Here is a 23,935-nt window from a genome sequence, read left to right as displayed (position 1 = left end):
AGCTCTATTTCACCGACGAAAAAAGTTGAAATCTAAGCTACAGCAGTAACAGCGCTAATTGCGTCTTTGAGAAACACACTGAGGAGGTGTTTCCTAACTGAATTGATCCACTTTTTGAACAAATCAGTCATTGACGTAATAAATTAATATTCTTTTGTTTTTTCCCCCCTATTTCACGTCTACACCGATCTCACTATACAGTTGTGTGAGGGTGTATGTCTAAAAATGTGTATGCCTTCATTTTGCTAGGCATGGCAAATGTTTTTATATATGCAATGTTTTAATTATAACTGTGAAGCAACAACATTGCTATTAAATGTGCTATGTAAATAAATAAAAGTTGAAGTTAAGTTCAAATTCCATTGTATTTTGGTGACTTGATTGTGTAAACAACATAAAAAACAATTATTAAAAAAAAAAAAAAAATTGTTAAAAAAAAAATTATTTTGTAGAATGTTTTGGTCATTTTAGTCAGCTTTTTCATTGAACCAGAAAGAAACTTTGAGAAGAAGGATAATGGAACGGTCTCCATGCAATAGTAAGGATTCCCCCCCCCCCCAACATTTAGATGATATTTTAGCCCCTGCCATCACTAGCTCTGTGGGGTGGAGTTCGACGCTATCTATGCTCAACTGTCTTATGTTGAAGATGAGTTTTTTCCGGCTGAACTAAATCTCTGTTTGAGCCACATATATTGCGCAATGCCGCGCAATACATTACATACCAAGTTAAAGATATAACTTTAGTTCATTTACAATGGATGGTGATTATACTGCTGAAAAACAACAAGAGTTTAAAATAAAATGGTTTGCTGGCCTTGGTCCAGCTGATCTGCTGAAAGATTTTAAAAGCAATTTTCACTTTGAGCCCAATTTTGTATTCTTGTTTATCATAGGCTAATATGCTGCATCCGAATGATTTCATAAGGTGTACTCACATTCACTCCGCAGACATTTGCAATTATTCACAATGAAGTGAATTTGACAGCCTTTGAACTGGTTTCACAAAGAAACGTTGCAGTAGCTTTATTGTTGTCTACTGCCATCTATTGTTCACCGTCTGGAATGAAAGGAGCAGCTACTATTGAAACACAACACGGATGGCATTGTCTGGATCACTTATTTTGCTTCATTGTCTTTTCTCATTTTTGTCAACATTACATAAATGCATCTTCCATTTGAAACGAAAATATCATTAATAGGTAAGAAGAAAAACAGTCTCATCACTTTTGGCGGGCTTCACAGTGTTGACACGTTCTTTGAAAAGACTAGAGGACTAACAAATTTCAATTACCACAGATTTTTACAATCACAACAGGCTACATATCACATCAACAGTGGCTTTTCGATGTCTGGTAGTCAAAGGCAACAGCAAATTGGTAACTTATTTTGAAATCTTTATACCACTCTGACACAACTTCATCAGCTGTTTAATGTTTGGGAATTGCTGACTTTTAAACCTGAACATGAACTTGGGCCATACAGAAGCCATTAGTAGCAGAATAATGAGGCCACAGATCTTCAACAGCCTTAACGCTCACGAGATTTTATGCTGTGTGAGCAGGTTGAAATGTTAGGGATCCCCCACCATCAGCCGTCTGATGAAGCGTCGTGGAGAATGAATTCAAAATGAGTAATTAAATCACATTTGACTGAATTCTACCAGACATTACAAAATGACCTGCATGTAAAAACATTTCACAGACCGAGACTTTGTCTAAGGCATTAAAGAAAGATGGTCCATTTTCAAACACATTTTTCTTTTGTTTGAAAACCCAAACACAGCCAGAGGCCACTAATGTAACAGGAACACCAAGAGATAAACAACAGTCTGAAATTGGCAGTATTTGTAGTTCTTAGTGGTAGATGGTGTCTCTTTTTTTAAGGCATTTCATTTAGTCTCTTAGTCACAGAGAATATTATAATGTGGCAGAATAAATGAAGTCAGGTTGATCCTTTAAACATGATCTTTGTGGTGCTTGACGAACTAGAATCAAGCAGCAGCAACACAAATTATGAACAACATCGCTTCCTTATTGGATCAGAGGAAAGATTAGGAAGCCACCCAACACTCTACATTACAAACTCACTGTATCTCCAGTCACTGACAGATTGTAGAGTTCAGTAATTTCCTCCTGCAGACACTTTGAAAATTATACATTATACAACATAATTTTTTTTTAATAAACATAACAGATTATTCAACACCGTATGATAAAATAGAGGGCGGCACTTTAAATTTAACCATATCAGAAAATCATATTAGCACCTAATTTGCAGGCTGTCTGAATAACCATCTAACCAATCTGACACAAGAAAGGAAGCTCTCCTTATTATTTACATTGGGATAAAATGGATACATTCATGTTGCTATCACATTTGATGGAACAAATCAGGAAATGTAGCGCATATTAACCTGATATTATGTAAAATTAAACCAACTCTGCTGCCTAGTGACTACTTACCATTTAAACAATATAGCATGGAAGAATCCCACATTATTTATTGGGTAGGTGTGAATGCCCTGGAATGTTTTGACAGTAAGGAACAAGGATTATTTTCATACACAAACCACATTAAGATCATGTAAGTGCTGCAACTTCTGTATGAGCCGATCCGGAGGGTCTGATCCATGATTTGGATGTATTTTTCTTCTTTAGTCCCCCAAACCATTCTGTGAGCCCTTCAGATAGAGCTCATCCTGAGAGAGCTGCCCGTCGTAGCTTTCCATGTATAAACTACCAGTGCTGCTGCTACAGCTGCCCCCGCTCCCCAAGAAAGAGCACACAGCCCGGCCCTGCCGCGCGTGCCCTACTGCATCACTGAAGACTTTGTTTATCTGCTCCTCGGAGGGCATCCACCAGTCAGGATTAGAAGCACAGTGCATCCGGATAAACTCTGCAAAAGAGAGGGAATGAGGGAGATAGAACAAGTGAGATGATAAATTAAGTCTGCATAATTATTGCACTCATAATCTGATTGAAATTAGATGCTAAAATAATTTTTTTCTTTAAAGTGTAAGAACGATTTAACTCAACTACCTCTGAGACATGTGACCTTGATGGGGTTGAGAGGTCTTCTCTCCGGCCCCGGCTCCCCTGTGTGTACCGAACGTTTCCTCTTCCCCAGACCGCATGAGTATTTGAGCTCATCTGTGGTGAACACGAACCGGATAAGGTAACGCAGGAGCCGCCGGCCATCTTTTTTTGAGGAGTTGACTGCCTCGTCCCACTGCTTATTGGTGATGAAGAGAGGATAGTTCCCCAGAAGCTGTTTACTGCCCTATTTAGAAAGACAGAGATTATAAATTGTAGGGGGGAAGAAATCTTTAATCTTTAATGTGCTTTAATGCATCAACATTTAAACAGACGCTGCACTAAATACAGTACCAGAAAACAGGCAAATTCAATATAAAGAACTGAAACTTTACTGGGATGCTTAAAGACTCTGTTGCTTTTAGTTTACGTAACAGTTTTTTAAAGTAATATTTTCATAACCTCAGATTAGACTTTAATTTGACTGACAAAGTTTCAGTTCTTTTCCCACTGGTAATCGTTTCTTGTGTAAACAAGTGTCTCTGTGGTTTTCATGACTGTTTTAACAGCACTGAAAGGTCTTTGTCAGGCTCACCTCTGTAAGCTGCTCTTCAGGCTGGGGCTGCACAAATTGGTTGTAGTGCCGAAGAACAGTCTTAAAAAAGTCCAGCACATTCTGGCAAGGAGCTGTTAAGGCAAAACCAGCGAAACTTGTTGGCTAATGAACTTTTAGTTTTATTTAAACCAAACAAGCTGAAATGTTGTAAAATACAAATACAAATGTTTCCCCATTTAGTGGCAAATACAGTCAGTTGTCTCCAACTCTTTTTGGACACTTTCAGTTGTAGAATAAATAAATCATAACTTACAAATACACTGTGAAAAAGGCTTTTTTATAAAGGTATCCAAAACTGAAACAGTTTCATAGTTTCCACTGCAAAAGTCAGACATGCGATAAGCTAAGGACCAAAAAAAAAAAACATTTCCCTGTTCTATATTGGCTATACAATAATAATATTCAAAATAAAAATTAACAAATTTAAAAAGACAAATATTACTATTGCAACAATATTATTATACTGAATAATTATAATGTAGTATTTAATAATAATTTCATTTTACAGAACAACTGTAAATTTATAATACTAATATTTGTCTGAATTTCTCTGCTTTCAAACATTATACTACAGACCTTTATTTTGGTAGCAAACAGCTGGAAGACTGTGGAACTTCTTTTTTGTTGACAACAGATTTCTAAACAATTCTCTTTACAAATTTTTGTAATGAAAATCTACTGTGTCTCCAGAAAGTCTGATAAACATTTAGTGAACAACCTAGACCCCTTTTAAGTACACTGGGCACCTTTAAAAGCTTAGGATAGTAATCAGGAATTTGTGGATAATAGAATGACTACAGTGTGTCTAATATCAAGACAGAAATAAAACCAAATCATGAAGGTTTAATACCTGGTATGTTGTCAAGTTTGTGTCTCAGTTCCTCGTTTTCCTGCTGTAGACTAAGAACTTCCTGTTCCAGCTCCATACAGCGTGGGCAGCAACCTTCCTCCTCATCTTCCTCAGGCAGTGTGGATGAGGGGTGTCCGTATGACTCAGAAGGTGCTGGAGAAGCCCAGCCGCCTAAGTTCTGCCTCGGGGACCCTGATGCTGCCGGCTCAGCCTCTACAGGGCGACACCGTTCACTGTCTGAGGACTGGGGTCCGGAGAGCAGGTAGTTCTGAAGAGACTCGGTGAAAATCCGGAGGAAAGCGGAAGTCTGCTGTTGGTTCCAGTGGTTGCCCCGTTGGGTCTCCTCACCTGTGTCCTCTGACCTGGTCTTAGAACTGAGCCTCTCTCCTGGAGACAAGCAGCTGTCCTCCTGTTTTATGAGAGTGGAGATGGAAGAGGACGGAGGGACGAGGGAAGGCTGGGGCTCCAGGAGACGTCCGTTACTGTTGAGGAGGCTGAGGACTCGACTGCACTGCTGGGCAAAAGCATCCAGTACAAGACGGTTTTCTGAGGGGAGAGCAAAATCACACTTAAATTGCAGCATCAGATTTCTTCATTTCATTTTTTGTATCCAAAAAAAATGGTTCAGCCATAAGTGAAATTTGAAATTGTGTATTTTAAAACCTGCATGACATCTGTTGTCAATTTTTTTTATTTACAGTAGGACTTGTCTGTACTACCACATGCATCAAGCAATTTTCAAGACAACATTTTCATGTTTACAATGCTTTTTCAGTGCAATTTTGTACATTTAATTTATTACAGTCAAACCAAAATTTAATCAGACACCTTCAACATTTCTCACATTATCACAGTTTATTCGCTATAGTTTAGAAAATGGTAATAAAATATGACAAGAACTCAAAAGAGTTAAACCGAGTCAGGACAAATTCATCTTGATAATGTCAGATAACTTTGACAGAAAGGTATGTAATGAATTTGATTGAATAGCTGTCAGCTGTACATAATTGGATAATACCAATTACCAATGCTTAATTTTGTTCAGTCTGTGGTACACAAAGGTCGCATTAGCAATTACAGAAAAAAACACTCAAGCAAAACATGATCAGGTCAAAGTGTCTGAAGACCTTTTGGTCCCAAATCAGTTTTACTGGTAGTCCACTGTATGAATAATTTTTGGTTTGACTGTATTTTAGTTTTGCCTAATTTCCCAATACCACTGCTTTTGATCTTTGTGAGCTCCATTTTTGCTTTTTCGTTACATCCTTCATGTCCTCTGTTTGCACTTTCCATCATTTCTATCTTTAAATCTGCAACTTGGTCCTGCATACCTACAGATTTAGGACGAGATAAGGACGCTGTGAATCTGTCCGCACACACATAACTCATTTTTCATGGTGTCATGGTTCTAATAAACACCATTCATATCTTCCAAATCCTCAATAAATATGATGAGAAGCAGAGAGATTAATAAAAGAAAAATGCTGACCAACCAAGCGCATACAGTACAGCCTTCTGGCCGCACCCAGATGCAGAATCTTAGAACGATTATGAATTTGTCACCCTCAGACAAAGACACAGGGCAGACAATTATCAGCTCAGGCAGTAGCTGTGGCACCCGCAGCCTCCGCCGTCACCTGGATGTGTCTATCAGCTTAAGCAGATGTGGCCATTTATTAACATGCACAGCATCTCTGTTTACCCCCAGCAAGATGGATTTGATATTCTCCTCTATCCCTCTCCCTCCTCCTTTGCTGCTGTCGTTCCCTCTCTTCCCCTCTCTCCCTCCCTCTCTTCCTCTGTTTTGCCACAGAGAGTGCGCCTCATGAAATTTCATTAAACACAACATGTGCCGCAGAGCCAAATTTATGAGCCACATTTGTTTTAATCACGATCCCATTGGAGGAGCTTTTAAATGCAATTTGGATTATTGCACTGATCTCAGGAGCTGTGTCCTTGGGTGTCTACGGCTTCTTTCCCCGGGGCTAGAAAGATGAAACCATTAGCATTGTCTTATTGGCAAAAAAAATCCCAGAGTTTATTTTTTTGCAGTGGATATTCCATAATGATATACCAAAAGGGATCGGTATGAAATTACAATGCACTGTTTACAAGCAGGCGCCGTGAACCCTGATCTTCAATGGAAACATCTACTGTGTCTCCAACAAGTGCAATTAATATTTAGTGAACAGCCTGAAGCACTTTTAATGATGCCCAGGTGAATTTCGAAATGGACTCTGCATGTTGAACACTACATCAAAAATGAAATAAAAATAGGTGGCAAGGTTGATCTTAAACCTTCCCATATCCAATCTAATAACTCATGTGGAGAAAAACCAATCAGATGAATGTTTGTACAGACTCTGAGGCACCCTGTTGTATGATAATGACATAACTGCTCAATTCGTGAAGGCCTGAGGCTCTGCTGAATCAAAACGAACTCTTGCAACAAGCACATGAAAAACAATTACTGAAGTTGGCAAGTTTAGGTAAATCAGAGAGAGAGTGATCTGGTGAGGAAAAACAAGATGCTTTCCACAAATTCATGCTGGGAGGTGGCAGCAAGAAGAGGAGAAAAAGCAAACAACAGAACAAACAGGTATGACAAAGATTAATCCGTATTAATTTATACAGTGAACACACTCAGAAGAATTGGAGAAACTGAGGAGGAGTTTCAGCATCTGGAAAAGCAGCTGAAAATGGAGAAGATCCAAGCAGCAATGGTAAAAAAAAAAATATCCAAAACATATCCTCACTAAAGCTCTCGCCTTTGACAAAGTCCAGAATTTATTATAATTATTATATTGAATTTATGACTTAACAATGGCTTGTTAGATACAGAGAGAGCATGAGCTGAATAGAAAATCTTTGTCATAGTATAAGTACAATGCATTTATTTTGAAACTTCCAAACAGATAGTAAAGCATTTGGAAAGACTGCACAGTTCTCGTTCATATGAGGTATGTGTATAAAACACACAACATTTACCTTTTTTTTCATTTTTATATTTTTATTTTCTTAAGTTGTTAAAAATTCCAGATTTTTTAAATCATAAGATTTATATTTAAGTGTATTGTATTTATAATATTTTATTTTGTAATTAATTTTATATTTTTTAATCCTGTTGCATTGTCTTAAGATGTCCAAGTTAAAAGCTGTATATTTGTTTGGATGGATTGCCAATTTGTTGTCTATTCCCAGCAAGCAATTTCGCGTCTAATAGACGTCTAATAGCCGTCTAAACACAGCCCAGACGTCTAGGCTAAATCGAGGCTAATTTTGGGCTGTCAGTGAAAATCTAATAAACGTCTAAACATACCCCAAGAATAGACAGCTATTGAATGACTACATATATACGTCTAATAGACGTCTAACCATAGCCCAAGAATAGACAATCAGGCAGCTATTGAACGACTATATTTATACGTCCAATAGACGTCTAACCATAGCCCAAGAATAGACCGCTATTGAAAGACTATATTTATACGTCCAATAGACGTCTAACCATAGCCCAAGAATAGACCGCTATTGAACGACTATATTTATACGTCCAATAGACGTCTAACCACAGCCCAAGAATAGACTAGCCATCAATTAGACCGCTAAACGACTACATATGTAGTCATTTAATAGCGGTCTAATTGACTAGTCTATTCTTGGGCTATGGTTCAATGTCTATAAAATTTTCACTGACAGCCCAAATTTAGCCTTGTTTTAGCCTAGACGTCTGGGCTGAGTTTAGACGGCTAATAGACGTCTTTTAAACTGAAAATTGCTTGCTGGGATATATGTAGTCATTTAATAGCGGTCTAATTGACTAGTCTATTCTTGGGCTGTTCAATGTCTATTAAATTTTCACAGACAGCCCAAATTTTAGCCTAGATGTCTGGGCTGTGTTTGGATGGCTATTATGTCTTTTAAACTGAAAATTGCTTGCTGGGCTGAGGCTCTACTGAATGAAAATGAACTCTTGCAACAAGCACATGAAAAACAATTACTGAAGTTGTCAAGTTTAGGTAAATCAGAGAGAGAGAGAGAGCTGGTGAGAAAAACAAAATGCTTTCCACAGATTGATGCTGGGAGGCGGGACCTTCATTACTGATACTCTTTATATTTTTCTTTTTAAGCAATATGAGGGATTTGAGAGCATTTTAGAAATGACCTAAGCAGGTATGTCGACCACTGAGTTTGTAGCCTAATATAAAGATGTAAAAGAAGATTTTGGTAAATAATACCACAAACAGACTTACAATGTCATCCTAATATTTTAGATACAAAACATTTTATTGCAGGGGTGTTATCCATTTACCAAGCCACTGTTGTTGTTTATTTTTTCCTGTCATTACTTTCAGGTAAAACTGATGTGAAATTAAACATGTCGACATTGCTTGAATGAGTTGCATCATTTGGGCGTGGGTCCCAAATTGTGGCTGTATTTGAGTCTAAAAATAATTGCAATGTTCGTATGAAAACACACCACAAAGTTAGACACGTTAAAGTCTTCAGCTTTGTAATGGATAAAAGTTTCTGAGACAAACTCGTTCACTCACCTGAGCTTATTCCATAGGTGCAGTCTGGAGACTGGTGGCGAGCCGCGGGGTGTCTGCCGGGTGTCTCCTGGCCGCCAAACGAAGCCGCTGCCGCCGCGGCGCTCCTCGCTGATGCCGCGCTGGGTGTCGCCACTCTGCCGCTGGGCCTGACGTCGCAGGGGAGACGGTGCTGCTGACTGCTGCTGATGGAGAGGGACGCTGGCGGAAGCGGGACGTGCTGTGAATACTGCTGCTGCTGATGATGATGAGCGAGAGCTTGAGGATGATCTCCGAGCTGCGGGATGTCCACCATTGTGGGTCTGTCGTATCTCGCCTTGCCCGCCGCGCGTTTGCTCAGGAAGGTCTTGAGGGAGCTGTACGGACTCCGCTGCTGCCTGCAGATTTTGGGCGCAGAGATACCTTCATCTGCCGGTAGCATCTCCATCTCCCTCGCTTTCGAGTTTCGTTCTGTTCCGCTCTGGTTAAATCAGTTATGCCAGTGTCTCGCCGCCTTGCCCTGTGTCTCAAACACTTCTAACTCTGTCTGAGATACTCAGAGGGTGGGCGACTTTACTGACAAACCATTGCTCCAATCCCCTGGCGGTAACATCACTCGCTAGCTTTTATTCTACCAACAGGGGACTGACACCGGCGGCATCCGCGCGCGCCTCCGCTGTGTATGTGCCTCAGGGTGTCAGATGTGAGAGGTGCAAGCTGATATAAAGAGGTGTGCGCGATGCCTCCATGTTTTCTCTCATAGCCCATGTTGTCAGTGATGGGGGTTATTTGTTTGTTTGTTGTTTTAAGCTTGAACTGATTGAATTCTGAAAATCATTTACTCACCACCATGTCGTCCCAAACCTGTTTAACTCTCTTCTGCAGAACACAAAATAGTATATTTCAAAGAGTAAGCAAAAAACTGTATAGACAAAAACAAACAAAGAGACATTTCTCAGAATAGGCTATATTGTGTTTCACAGAAGAAACAAAGTCGAACAGTTTTGGAGCAACATGTAAATGGTGACAGTATTTCATTTTTTGGTGGACTATCTATTTAATATTACATCCAATTTAGAAAACAAAAGAAGACAACAACCACAACTATTAAATCAGGTTGTGTAAATAAATAAAATTCCTGTCTGCCGTATCACTCCTGGGGCACTGGATGGAAACAAAGCAGGAAAACTCAAAGTATCCAATGTTTTCTTACCTGAATAGAAGTAAAGTTGTGGGATATATATTTATACAACAGTTACTTCTGGTCCTCAGATCTGATTGACAGAGTCTTTTCAGCCGTGGGATATTGTATCAGTATGTGACCCAGCAAGCAATTTTCAGTTTAAAAGATGTCTATTAGCCGTCTAAACACAGCCCAGACATCTAGGCTAAAACAAGGCTAAATTTGGGCTGTCAGTTAAAATTTAATAGATGTCTAACCATAGCCCAAGAGTAGACTAGTCATCAAACAGACAGTTAATGAATGCCTACATATATACATCTAATATGGGCCTAGGCTAAAACAAGGCTGAATTTGGGCTGTCTCTTTAAAATTTTATAGACGTCTAACCATAGCCAAATAATTTTTAACAACTTAAGATAATAAATATATTAAAAATGAAAATATAAAATATTTTAAATAACTTAAGATATTTAAAATAAAAAATTCTAATACAAATCAAGAGTATGTTATCAAACATAATATTAAAACATAAATGACAACATAAAAAAAAGATTAACCCTCTTGTTGGTTTACTTATTTTAACAAATAAAACAACCAACAGTAAACTTAAAGGAAACAATTAATTATTGGTTTTAAAATGCTTCCCAACTGCATTCTTCAAGTCCAACACACACACACACACACACACACACACACACACACACACACACACACACACACACACACACACACACACACACACACACACACATACATATATATAGTGTATCACCATTCAGTGTGTTAAAAAGAGAGAAGCTCTCTGGTAAATGTTGTGTGTTTTAAAGAATATTGCACCTGAAAGAACATTTACCAGATCATCAAGAACTTCAAGGAAAGAGGTTTAACTCCAGGGAAGAAGTCTTCAGGACATCCCCAAAGTGACCAGCAAGTGCCAGGACCGTCTCCTCCTGAGGAGTCAGCTACAGAATCGTGTCCCCAGCAGTGCAGAGCTTGCTCAGGAGTGGCAGAAAGTTGGTGAGAGAGCATCTGCACACACAGTAAGGCCAAGACTTTTGGACAATGGCCTGTTGTTAAGAAGGGCAGCAAAGAAGCCACTTCTCTCCAAGAAAAATTTCAGGACAGACTGAAATTCTGCAGGAAGTACAAGGATTGGACAGCAGAAGACTAGTGCAACGTTGTTTTCTATGATGAAGCTCCCTTCTGACTGTTTGGGACATCTGGAAAATTGATTGTTCGGAGAAGAAAAGGTGAATGTTACCATGAGTCCTGTGACGTGCCAACAGTGAAGAATCCTGAGACCATCCATGTGTGGGGTTGCTTTTCAACCAAGGGCGTGGGCTCTTTCATAATTCTGCCCAAAACACTATCAGGAAAAAAGAATGGTATCAAAACGTCCTGCAAGAGCGACTTCTTCCAGTGATCCATGAGCAAATTGGTGATGATCCGTGCATTGTCACAAAGCAAGAGTCATAAAGAAGTGGCTTGAAGATCATTACATTCATTGAAATTTTGGATCCATTGCCAAGGAACTCCCTGGACCTCAATCCCAAAGAGAACCTGTGTTCAGTCCTCAAAAGGCATGTGGACAAGCAGAAGCCACACAAATTGTGATCAACTCTGAGAACTAATAAGGCAAGAATGGATCACCATCAGTCATGATTTCGTCCAGAAGCTAATATCCAGCATGCCAGAGTAAATGTGTATGCAGCTATCTGTAACCCACTTCTAGCCCAAATTACCTTGAATTTGGATACATGTCATTTTTTGGCAAAATAACTTTTGAGATGTATTATATTCCATCATGTAAGCAAAGTCAACAGCATTTACAAGGTGTTTGGATTAATTTCTTTGACATGTTCAATACGTACCCTGTGCATAGCCATAATTTAGCTCATAGTCAGACTGGCTATCTTTAGCCCACTTAGTCAAACCTGATTCACTGTAGTTTTTGGCCAGGCAGCCTATGAGATGGTTGATATCCCATCATGTTCAATAGAGTCTGGCTGCAGACACGATGCACTCTCAGCCGTGCATGCGCACTTGACACATGCACTGTCAGCCGCGCATGCGCTTTGAGGACATGCACGCTGAGGCTCATGCATGCGCTCTTTTTAGTGGGTCGAAGGCAGAAATACTTCAAATGCAAACTAAAAGCACAAGATAAAAGAACATCTCAGTTACGTATGTAACCATGGTTCCCTGAATAGGGAACGAGATGCTGCGGTGACGTCACCGTATGAGAACACCCCTCAGTGTGACGGAATGTCTGAAGCCCTATACCATCCCGCCAATCCTATTGGCCAAATAGTGCTTGGCACCGCCCTACGCATGCGTACGCATCGTATACCTGAGTGCCGCGCGCTATTTCGCTCAAATTTCATGAACTGAAGAAATGCTATCAAGGTATGGAACGGCCGGGACCGCAGCATCTCGTTCCCTATTCAGGGAACCGTGGTTACATACGTAACCTAGATGTTCCCTTTCATAGGTCACTTCGATGCTGCGGTGACGTCACCGTATGGGAACGCTATACCATAACGCCTGACGTACCTGATAGTTGGAATCCAAGGAAAGCATCTGCTCAAGCGGAAGAACCTGGGAGCCAGGAGCCATCCTCACATCCAGACTGTAAAACTTGACAAAAGTGCTCGGTGAGGAACATCCTGCCGCAGCACAGACATCATATAGAAGAACCACTGAGAAAGCTTGTGATGAAGCCACTGCTCTCGTGGAATAAGCTCTAACTCCTAAGGGCGAAGCGAGTCCGCGCGCCTCATAGGCTAGAGATATAGTGTCCACCAGCCAATGGGACATGCGCTGCTTTGTGACAGCATGGCCTCTATTTTGTGTCCTAACAGACAAAGCTGGTCGGACTCACGCCATGGAGCTGTTCGATCAACATAAGTCTTCAGCGCTCTGACAGGGCAAAGACTCAGATCTCCTGACCCCGTCCCTGCAGGGGGTAAAGCCTCCAAGACCACTTGTTGAAAGTGAAAAGGGTTCGAAGCGACCTAGGGACATAATTAGGCCTCGGTCGCAGCAATACTTTCACAGAGCCTGGTGCAAAATCCATGCACGAGGGCAAAACAGAAAAAGCCTGTAAATCCCCAACTCTCTTGAGGGAGGATAAAGCCACAAGAAGAACTGTCTAAGTCAGGATTTTATCCGGTATAGTTTCAAAGGGCTCAAACGGATGCCCTGATAAACCTTGCAACACAATGGATAAATACCATGAAGGAACTCGCACAGGGCGGAAAGGCCTCAGCCGTCGCGCACCTTGTATAAACGAGAGACCAGCGGATGACGGCCCACTGAAGCACCATCTATATATACACGTGGTTAGCTGAAATGACTGCCACGTAAACTTTCAGAGTGGCTGGCGTAACTCCATCCGTAGTGGCTACAGAGTGGCTACTCCGTAACTCCTAATTGCTCATTAAATGTCTGGAAATAAACCTACATGCCACTTTTGTGTTCTTCTGTTCCACCTCTGTACAAATTAATTTTGTTGATACTGTTTTCATTTGATTGATAACTTATTCTTCTTAGTTTGTTCTTATTCTATTGTTTTAATTAGACATTTTCAAAAGCTTATATATATATATATATATATATATATATATATATATTTATTTATTTATTTAAATTTAATATAAAAGATGACAATTTTATTAAATAAAAAAAAAATGCCATTACAAAAGGTAAAAATAAAATTCCCTTGTAAATCACTTTAATGAGTCAACTATCACCTCATAATGGGAAGGCTAATTTATGATCAGATTTTTTGATTAAACATTAGAAAAAAAGTTATTAAGCTATATAGAAAGATGAGACATTCCTTCTTCATTCAGAAGGCATAATTATGAAAGGAACTCAAATTAATGAAACATTAAGTGACATTGGTTTAAACAATTCTTTATGTCAGTTTAAAGTAGATCATGGTGTATTTTGAATAAAATAAAATAAAACTATAAGAAATTTAACTGAAACTGGAATATACGAAATGCACTGATTCTGAAAGGCATTCATAAATAGTTTTAATACAGTTGTTAATGTCAGTTTGAAGGAGACCATGACAAATTTTGTTAAGCTGTTTGGAAAACCACCATATTAAACTCTGCAGACATTAATAAATGAAGATGATTAATTTAACTCCGATGTAATGATCTAAGTGGTCGTTAAATCCTCTAACGTTACGATACTCCATTTTAAAACACGTGCATAACATCGAAAGTCCTCTGCATGGAGGATACATCAGATATTATTTTTTTTATGGTTTTCAAAAACATTTATGTAAAACAACACTTTTACTTAAACTTAATATTGAACAAATTAAATAAATATACTTATAATAATAGCCTATCTGTGTGTGCGACCGTTAAATCCTGTATATCAAGTTGATTGGCCTGTGTGCGTGCATTTAAAACAGTGCGCATGCGTGTGTCTGAGAGTGCATGTGTCCAATTGAGCATTCGTGAGTCTGAGAGTGCATGTATCCAAATGCGCATGCGCGGCTGAGAGTGCATCGTGTCTGCAGCCAGACCCTTCTCATCATGTTCGCAGAGTCAATATCTACAAAGATATAAGATACATTTCATGACATGGTCTATATGTAGCCACGATTTAGCACTCTTGGACGGGCTCTGTGTAGTCTGCTTTTAGCAGGTAAAAAATAATTCCTTTAACGGTCATTTTGAAATGTCAATCTTTGTCCACAATTGTATTATATTTTAGGGTTTAAAAAAAATTCCCTCATGTCCAAATTCAACATGAAGTGGGGTGGTCCACAGCAGAAAGAGGAATTTGAAAATATCTAGCACAGTTCTTGTTCATTCAAGGTATGTGTACAGTTGTGGCCAAAAGTTTTGAGAATTACATAAATATTGGAAATTGGAAAAGTTGCTGCATAAGTTTTTATAATAGCAATTTGCATATACTCCAGAATGTTATGAAGAGTGATCAGATGAATTGCATAGTCCTTCTTTGCCAAGAAAATTAACTTAATCCCAAAAAAACCTTTCCACTCCATTTCATTGCTGTCATTAAAGGACCTGCTGAGATCATTTCAGTAATCGTCTTGTTAACTCAGGTGAGAATGTTGACGAGCAGAAGGCTGGAGATCATTATGTCAGGCTGATTGGGTAAGAATGGCAGACTTGACAAGTTAAAAGGAGGGTGATGCTTGAAATCCTTGTTCTTCCATTGTTAACCATCGTGACCTGCAAAGAAACGCGTGAAGAATTGCGTTGCATAAAAATGGCTTCACAGGCAAGGATATTGTGGCTACTAAGATTGCACCTAAATCAACAATTTATAGGATCATCAAGAACTTCAAGGAAATAGGTTCTTGTAAAGAAGGCTTCAGGGCGTCCAAGAAAGTCCAGCAAGCGCCAGGATCGTCTCCTAAAGAGGATTCAGCTGTGGGATCGGAGTGCCACCAGTGCAGAGCTTGCTCAGGAATGGCAGCAGGCAGGTGTGAGCGCATCTGCACGCACAGTGAGGCCAAGACTTTTGGAAGATGGCCTGGTGTCAAGAAGGGCAGCAAAGAAGCCACTTCTCTCCAAAAAAAACATCAGGGACAGATTGATCTTCTGCAGAAAGTATAGTGAATGGACTGCTGAGGACTGGGGCAAAGTCATATTCTCCGATGAAGCCCCTTTCCGATTGTTTGGGGCATCTGGAAAAAGGCTTGTCCGGAGAAGAAAAGGTGAGCGCTACCATCAGTCCTGTGTCATGCCAACAGTAAAGCATCCTGACACCATTCATGTGTGGGGTTGCTTCTCATCCAAGGGAGTGGGCTCACTCACAATTCTGCCCAAAAACACAGCCATGAATAAAGAATGGTACCAAAACACCCTCCAACAGCAACTTCTTCCAACAATCCAACAACAGTTTGGTGAAGAACAATGCATTTTCCATTGTGGATGGACAAACAAAAACCCACTAATTCTGACAAACTCCAAGAAGTGATTATGAAAGAATGGGTTGCTATCAGTCAGGATTTGGCCCAGAAGTTGATTGAGAGCATGCCCAGTCGAATTGCAGAGGTCCTGAAAAAGAAGGGCCAACACTGCAAATGCTGACTCTTTGCATAAATGTCATGTAATTGTCGATAAAAGCCTTTGAAACGTATGAAGTGCTTGTAATTATATTTCAGTACATCACAGAAACAACTGAAACAAAGATCTAAAAGCAGTTTAGCAGCAAACTTTTTGAAAACTAATATTTATGTAATTCTCAAAACTTTTGGCCAGGACTGTAGCAATTGCATATGATGCAATTTTGATGCAAAGTGATGAATGCTGCATGTGTTTCTTTGGAGTTAACCATTTGCTAACAAGAACACAATGATTTCCCTCCATTAGTCTGCTCTTACAATCGAATTAGTTTGATAGTGATTTTACCTGACAAGTACTCATTCACACTTTCAGATGTTGCTTACATGATTAGTCTATTAATGTTTGCTAGTCATTTTGTGTCAGGAACATTATAATTTTTTTTTTTTTGGCCAAATCTGATCTAGAAAACATGTGAATGAACTCCACAACAGCTTAAGAAGTAAACTTTGCAAAACACAAAATTTGTGTCACTGTCAAAACTTTTGGCCACGACTGTACAGCAGCTGGTAAATTAGGCTAAGTTCACTTTAAGACATGATGCTCAAGTCCAATATAAATATACACATCTAATTACTTTCTCAACTGTACATGTTCACTTGAGACATAACCAATGCTTTTTTTTTAGGATACTTCCAGAAATGGGTATTTTGTAGCTATTCTCTCACCCCTACTTCAGTGATATTGTTCATATATAAAATTGCTCTTTTTGTCTAAAACATAAATCACTATATCGGTGCTACATATTAGCATAACATCCGGTGAATCACAGCAGTGTTGAAAAGGGGAAATAATAGATACACTGTCAAAAGATAGTCTTTAAACCTAACTACATGATGGTGTCACATACATGAACCTATCACACCTGCAAAACTATTTGTAAAACTGATAATCATTTGAGCCCACAGATGGGAAAAAGCATCTGTTGGCTATTTATTTAAAAAAAGCTGATTCGTTTTAGATGTATTCATTAATACAAGTGAGCTTGTAACAGTAAGCTGCCTTCAGGCCAGGGTTGTGCCTGATTTACATAAAGAAATAACAGCCAGAAGAGGGCGATAACATGACACTCATTTTAAGGCAAAGCCTCCTCACCCCTGTCCAAACGACTGAAAGAATACGCCAAGGATAGCTTAATTCTGCGAATAGAAATATAAATGATCAAACGACCAAATATATTGAAATGAACCTCTTTAATTGTAAAGACTCCATGCAATAATAAAAAAATATTTTTAAGTAAACCAAAAAGATACTGCTAAAATATCAATACCCTAAAAAAAAATAAAGAAAAATATATTTTTATTAAGACGTTGGACACATAACACAGTCAAGTCCAGATGCAATTTTGCTTTCCATATTGCGTTCCCCGCGCAACAGGACGCAGACACCAGTCGCATGAATGCGCACGCCAGGCCAGCCAACTGCGCGAGCGCGCGTCACTGAAACGGATCGGGTGCGAGTCTAAAACAAACGTACTGGAGCCGAGCACACATTTAAGAAGTGGCTTCAGTGCAGATGCGCGCGTCTCTGTGCGGTCACAACTTCTGAGGGGAGAACTGCAGGACAGGAACGTGCTTTTACCAGTCTTCCATAAAAACGTATAGCTGAGAGTTTATTTTACATCCACATGGAAATCAGAAGCATTCCATGAGTAGTTTACAACGAGACTATAATGACTGTAAACAGCGGTAGCTGATGAAATGCAGATAAAATCATGGGATTTCTGGAAGTGATATTTTAAAACAACCCAAGACCGGCGCTCGTTGACTCTTAATTTTGGATTTGAACAACAAACCCCGGATTTAACAACAGTAAATTGTTTAAATCTTATGAACTGATGGAGTATTTTCATAAATCAATTCCAGTTCGTTTACCGCTCGCTTGACCGAAAAGCGCTCTTTCTGAGAGGAACTGAATTCAGCGCATCTCGCCGGTATGGTGCGCCTGCTCAACTGCCTGGTCTTGGGGTATTTGACATGGAATCTGCGGATATCTGATGCCCGAGGAGAGTACTGTCACGGTTGGCTAGACAGCAGTGGAAATTACCAAGAGGGCTTTCAGTGTCCGGAGGACTTTGATACGGCGGACGCGACGGTGTGCTGCGGGAGCTGCTCGCTGCGCTACTGCTGCGCGGCCCCCGACGCGCGCCTCGACCAGGGGACGTGCACGAACGACAGAGAGGTGGAGAACGACACGCAATATGCTGCCCGTAAGACACACATGAACTCATCTATAAAAATATCTTAGACAAAAGCAACATTTGCGTCATGGAAAAACGTTCGGATAAAAAAAAAAAAAAAAAAAGATGTAAAAGTAACAAACTTTTAATAAAAAAAGAAAGAAAGAAAGAAAGAAAAAAAAGATTGGTCATTACATGTGTATGATTCAGAAAACTGACTGAACAAATATACTATAAAGTTTCGGTTCTAAAAAAAAGTTAAGTAGTGAAAGTAGTTTTATCCTATTACTATTAATTATTTTAAAGCGTTTGTAAAAGCGAGTATGTCTACTAGATATAACACTGTTTTATGATCAGCAGGAGGCTGATAAATGACTACTTTAAAACAGGGATAACTAATTATCTAACTAATTAAGCAATAATGACATCTGGCTGAATTACTTGTTGCCAGTCAAATGATCGCATTACAGAATGTCTTAACAGGATTATGTGATATTTCAGGTCTTAGTCATTAAGTGTATTACACAGTTTTACTCAGATAAAATACAAACAGTAATAAAGGGACTTCAGTTCACCAGCACCTGCTGTAAAGTCTGACAGAGCAGAGCTCAACCTCACACACCTGCACAGTCACTGGAGAAAATGTTCTCAGATCATTTTTGTCAACAATTTGTCATTTTTACAAGTTGGCAGAAGTTAAGTATAGTCAGTCTCATTTCAAATGTTCACAAACATATAGTTTAATACCATAATAGCAGGCGATGTTTTACGCTGAAATCCTGATGATCCCAAAAAGGAAATGTACAGTAGGTCACCACTGTAAGTCCATTTATCTTCAGGCACAAAACTACATATTCTTAAAATAAGCAGGAGAGGTTCAGATAAGAAAAAAAGTTAAAACATATAGTAATTATTGTGATGGTTCTTTCTGCTTTTTAAATAAATATTCCCTATTACATAATCCTTTAATTAACAATTTCTAAAAAATAACAACTCTCACACATTATCAGTAAATAAAAAAAGTTAAAATAATTGCAAGATGATCTAAATCTTAAGAACTCATGGAAAACTTTCCATTACACAAAAGGTTCTTCAGTAAATAAAGGTTCTTTAGATTATATATATATATATATATATATATATATATATATATATATATATATATATATATATATATATATATATATATATATATATATAAAAGATTATTTTAAGAACTATTTAGTTAAAGATTCTTTGGAGGACCAAAATTTTTTCTTCTATGGCACTGCTTATGGACCCTTTATTTTTTTTCTTACAAATAAACTGAGGTAGCTCGGAGATTCTCTAACCTCCCATGCCGTTTCTCTCTTTCACAGAGCCCATCTACGTGCCCTTCCTGATGGTGGGCTCCATCTTCGTGGCGTTTGTAGTGGTGGGTTCTCTGGTGGCCGTGTACTGCTGCACCTGCCTGCGCCCCAAGCAGCCCACACAGCAGCCCATCCGCTTCTCACTGCGCAGTCAGGGCGAAACCATTCCCATGATCCTCACAACAGCCCCCCCCAGCCTGCGCACGCCCTCGCGTCAGTCCAGCACGGCCACCACCAGCTCCAGCTCGGCGGGAGGAGGCAGCTCCGTCCGGCGCTTGTCCCTGGGCCGGGGTGATGGACTGGGACAGTGTTCGCAGCAGCAGCTCCTGATGGTCTCATCTTCCACAGCCTCCTCTCCTGTGTCCGTGGCCCCGGTGCAGCCACTACTGCCTCCACCTCCTCCACCGCCCTACACCTCCCAGCAGGGCAGTCACTCTCTCCAGTTACAGCACCACCAGCAGACCCTGCAAGGCTCCGGCTTCATTCTGCCACAACAGTACTTCTTTCCCCTGCCGCAGGAACCGTTCTCCACAAACAAGGGCTTCGCTGACTTCAGCCAGAGCTGACCTGGGGTTCCCTGCTCGAAAGGAAACGGACACCAAAGAACATGTCACACAATGTCGTTGTTTTAGACTCGTATTACAGGGGCTCCCGTTCAAGGAAACAGGCACTAGTGTGTCTTTCAGAAAGCTCGATTGGCACTTGTGAGACTGCAGCTGGAAATTATGGTCCGTTAAAGCTGGTGAGATAGTGAACTATCAATCTGACAGACACTTGAGTGCTGGATACAACATGGAAGCCTAAATCTACAACTGATCGTATCTCATATGCACTTTCAATCTGCTTATTTTTTAAATTTTTTAAGTCCAGGAGGTCAATGACACTTTGGCTTCTGTATTTGAGATAATTTGATATATAGATGGACAGAATATTACATAATCTCTATCTCATTTTAGGGGTCCTACACACAAATGGTTTCATGTCTAAATGAGGGTTTTATAGAAATGATCTTATTTTTCCAATGGGTCAGATATTGAAGGTTTAGTTGACGGTTTAAAACAGGCATTCATCATGCATTGATTCTTGCTCCGTGTACGTCACATAAGGAACAGTTTAACATCATACAAATGTACAGCTACCTTTGGGAAAACCTCTTTTTATGTTTGGAGAGCATTCATTCTTCAATTTAGTATAATTTGTAGCAATCTGAAAGCCATTATTGGCTTAGTTTCAGATTACATGGGTAACAGTTTGTTGTATTTGATATGAGACGTTTTGTAAATGATCAGGTGTATCTAAACGTACAGAGCTGCTGGAAGCACATCATGTGACGAGACGGCCTTCAAATAAGTATTACAGTCTCTAACCAACAGTGTTTTTGAGCTAAATTAAATGGATTTATCTTCCACTTATCGTAGTTGGTCTCATCACTCTTGAACAACAGTAATGCATCAGATATAAAATGAAAGAACATTCAAGAAACTGTATGACATCAGGTTCCATTTTAGAACAGGCTGACTGAGAATATGTGCGATTCCAGTTATCCTGTTAGCCAAGAAGGGAAAGCTTGTTTTAACCTATGGATTCATTCTTTCTAGGGACACAGCCATGGATACATTTACATCAATTGTGGCCAACATAAATAAACGGCTGTTATTATTTGAATTTAAACTACAGGGGATGTCATCTGTTTGACGTATCTCCGCTTTTTCCTGTTTAGATTGATATCACATCCTGTTTAATGCCACACACGATGACCAGCTTCAACATCATATGTGACCTTAGACCACAAAACTAGTGTTAAGTGCCAATTTTTCGAAATTGAGATTTATACATCATTTGATAAGAAAGGACAATATTTGGCCGAGATACAACTATTTGAAAATTTGGATTCTGAGGGTGAAAAAAAAATACTGAGAAAATCGCATTTAAAGTTGTCAAAATGAAGTTCTTAGCAATGCATATTACTAATCAAAATATTACATTTTGGTATATTTACGGTAGGGAAACTTACAACCCGAATTCCGGAAAAGTTGGGACGTTTTTTAAATTTTAATAAAATGAAAACTAAAAGACTTTCAAATCACATGAGCCAATATTTTATTCACAATAGAACATAGATAACATAGCAAATGTTTAAACTGAGAAAGTTTACAATTTTAGCCACAAAATGAGCTCATTTCAATTTTGATTTCTGCTACAGGTCTCAAAATAGTTGGGACGGGGCATGTTTACCATGGTGTAGCATCTCCTTTTCTTTTCAAAACAGTTTGAAGACGTCTGGGCATTGAGGCTATGAGTTGCTGGAGTTTTGCTGTTGGAATTTGGTCCCATTCTTGCCTTATATAGATCTGTACTGCAGGCAGGCCAGGTTAGCACCTAGGACTCTTCTACGACGAAGCCATGCTGTTGTTATAGCTGCAGTATGTGGTTTTGCATTGTCCTGCTGAAATAAACAAGGCCTTCCCTGAAATAGACGTTGTTTGGAGGGAAGCATATGTTGCTCTAAAACCTTTATATACCTTTCAGCATTCACAGAGCCTTCCAAAACATGCAAGCTGCCCATACCGTATGCACTTATGCACCCCCATACCATCAGAGATGCTGGCTTTTGAACTTAATGCTGATAACATGCTGGAAGGTCTCCCTCCTCTTTAGCCCGGAGGACACGGCGTCCGTGATTTCCAACAAGATTGGCAAATTTGGACTCGTCTGACCATAAAACACTATTCCACTTTGAAATAGTCCATTTTAAATGAGCCTTGGCCCACAGGACACGACGGCGCTTCTGGACCATGTTCACATATGGCTTCCTTTTTGTATGATAGAGCTTTAGTTGGCATCTGCTGATGGCACGGCGGATTGTGTTTACCGACAGTGGTTTCTGAAAGTATTCCTGGGCCCATTTAGTAATGTCATTGACACAATCATGCCGATGAGTGATGCAGTGTTGTCTGAGAGCCCGAAGACCACGGGCATCCAATAAAGGTCTCCGGCCTTGTCCCTTACGCACAGAGATTTCTCCAGTTTCTCTGAATCTTTTGATGATGTTATGCACTGTAGATGATGAGATTTGCAAAGCCTTTGCAATTTGACGTTGAGGAACATTGTTTTTAAAGTTTTCCACAATTTTTTTACGCAGTCTTTCACAGATTGGAGAGCCTCTGCCCATCTTTACTTTACTTCTGAGAGACTCTGCTTCTCTAAGACAAAGCTTTTATAGCTAATCATGTTACAGACCTGATTTCATGCTTTTTTAGCCATTTGTTGCCCCCGTGCCAACTTTTTTGAGACCTGTAGCAGGCATTAAATTTTAAATGAGCTAATTAAGTGGATAAAAGTGTAAAATTTCTCAGTTTAAACATTTGCTACGTTATCTATGTTCTATTGTGAATAAAATATTGGCTCATGTGATTTGAAATTCCTTTAGTTTTCATTTTATTAAAATTTAAAAAACGTCCCAACTTTTCTGGAATTCGGGTTGTACAAAATATCTTCATGGAACATGAAATTGGCCTAAAAGAAAAATCTTTAATTTTGACCCATACAATTGGCTATTGGTACAAATATACCCCAGCAACTTAAGCAAAATTCCATACAATGCAACAATCAAGGAAAATGCTTGATGCTTAATATTCATACACTTCTGTTCAGTTTGGGGTAAAAACATTTTCTGAAAGAAATAAACGCTTTTTTTCAATCAGTAAGGATGCTTTAAATTGATTTTTTACTTTCTATTACATAAATAACCCTTAAAAATGTATCATGTTTTTCACAAAAATATCAAGACAACAAATTGTTTCATAAGAATGATGTTTACAGCAGGCTGTTTTGCATGAAGTATTTCACAGTGGACACTAAAGATTTCACAATCTCCACAGAAACCAAGCGATAAAAATAAAAACAAGTTTTCAAAAGTTTGTTGAATACAGTGGGTGCTGAGCCAGAGTTTGCTCATGATTAAACCGTATAAACTGATTTTGGTGGCTGTAAACAAGACATCAATATAAATTTGAACACCCTAACTGCTCTTTAAAGAGGATCAGCACTGCACACATTCTGAAGAAGTGCATATTAAC

General features: G+C 39.3%; 2 protein-coding genes across 2 annotated transcripts; one reads left to right on the top strand and one right to left on the bottom strand.

Moving 5' to 3' along the window:
* Positions 1 to 2,611: 2,611 nt before the first annotated feature.
* Positions 2,612 to 9,845, bottom strand: LOC132109665 (BEN domain-containing protein 4). Its single transcript, XM_059515930.1, has 5 exons — positions 9,051 to 9,845; positions 4,501 to 5,046; positions 3,630 to 3,721; positions 3,041 to 3,281; positions 2,612 to 2,897 (listed from the first exon to the last, which is right to left on the bottom strand). Exons 1-5 carry the CDS (start codon positions 9,472 to 9,474, stop codon positions 2,656 to 2,658), a joined length of 1,545 nt encoding a protein of 514 aa, XP_059371913.1. The 5' UTR covers positions 9,475 to 9,845; the 3' UTR covers positions 2,612 to 2,655.
* A 7,975-nt stretch (positions 9,846 to 17,820) lies between these two features.
* On the top strand, positions 17,821 to 21,268 carry shisa3 (shisa family member 3). Its single transcript, XM_059515929.1, has 2 exons — positions 17,821 to 18,537; positions 19,866 to 21,268. Exons 1-2 carry the CDS (start codon positions 18,264 to 18,266, stop codon positions 20,420 to 20,422), a joined length of 831 nt encoding a protein of 276 aa, XP_059371912.1. The 5' UTR covers positions 17,821 to 18,263; the 3' UTR covers positions 20,423 to 21,268.
* The last annotated feature ends 2,667 nt before the right edge of the window (positions 21,269 to 23,935 follow it).

This window comes from Carassius carassius, chromosome 29 (assembly GCF_963082965.1).
Source record: "Carassius carassius chromosome 29, fCarCar2.1, whole genome shotgun sequence".
Classification (NCBI taxonomy): Eukaryota; Metazoa; Chordata; class Actinopteri; order Cypriniformes; family Cyprinidae; genus Carassius; species Carassius carassius.
The sequence above is the reverse complement of the archived record's forward strand: the minus strand, read 5'-3'. Positions and strand labels throughout refer to the sequence as shown.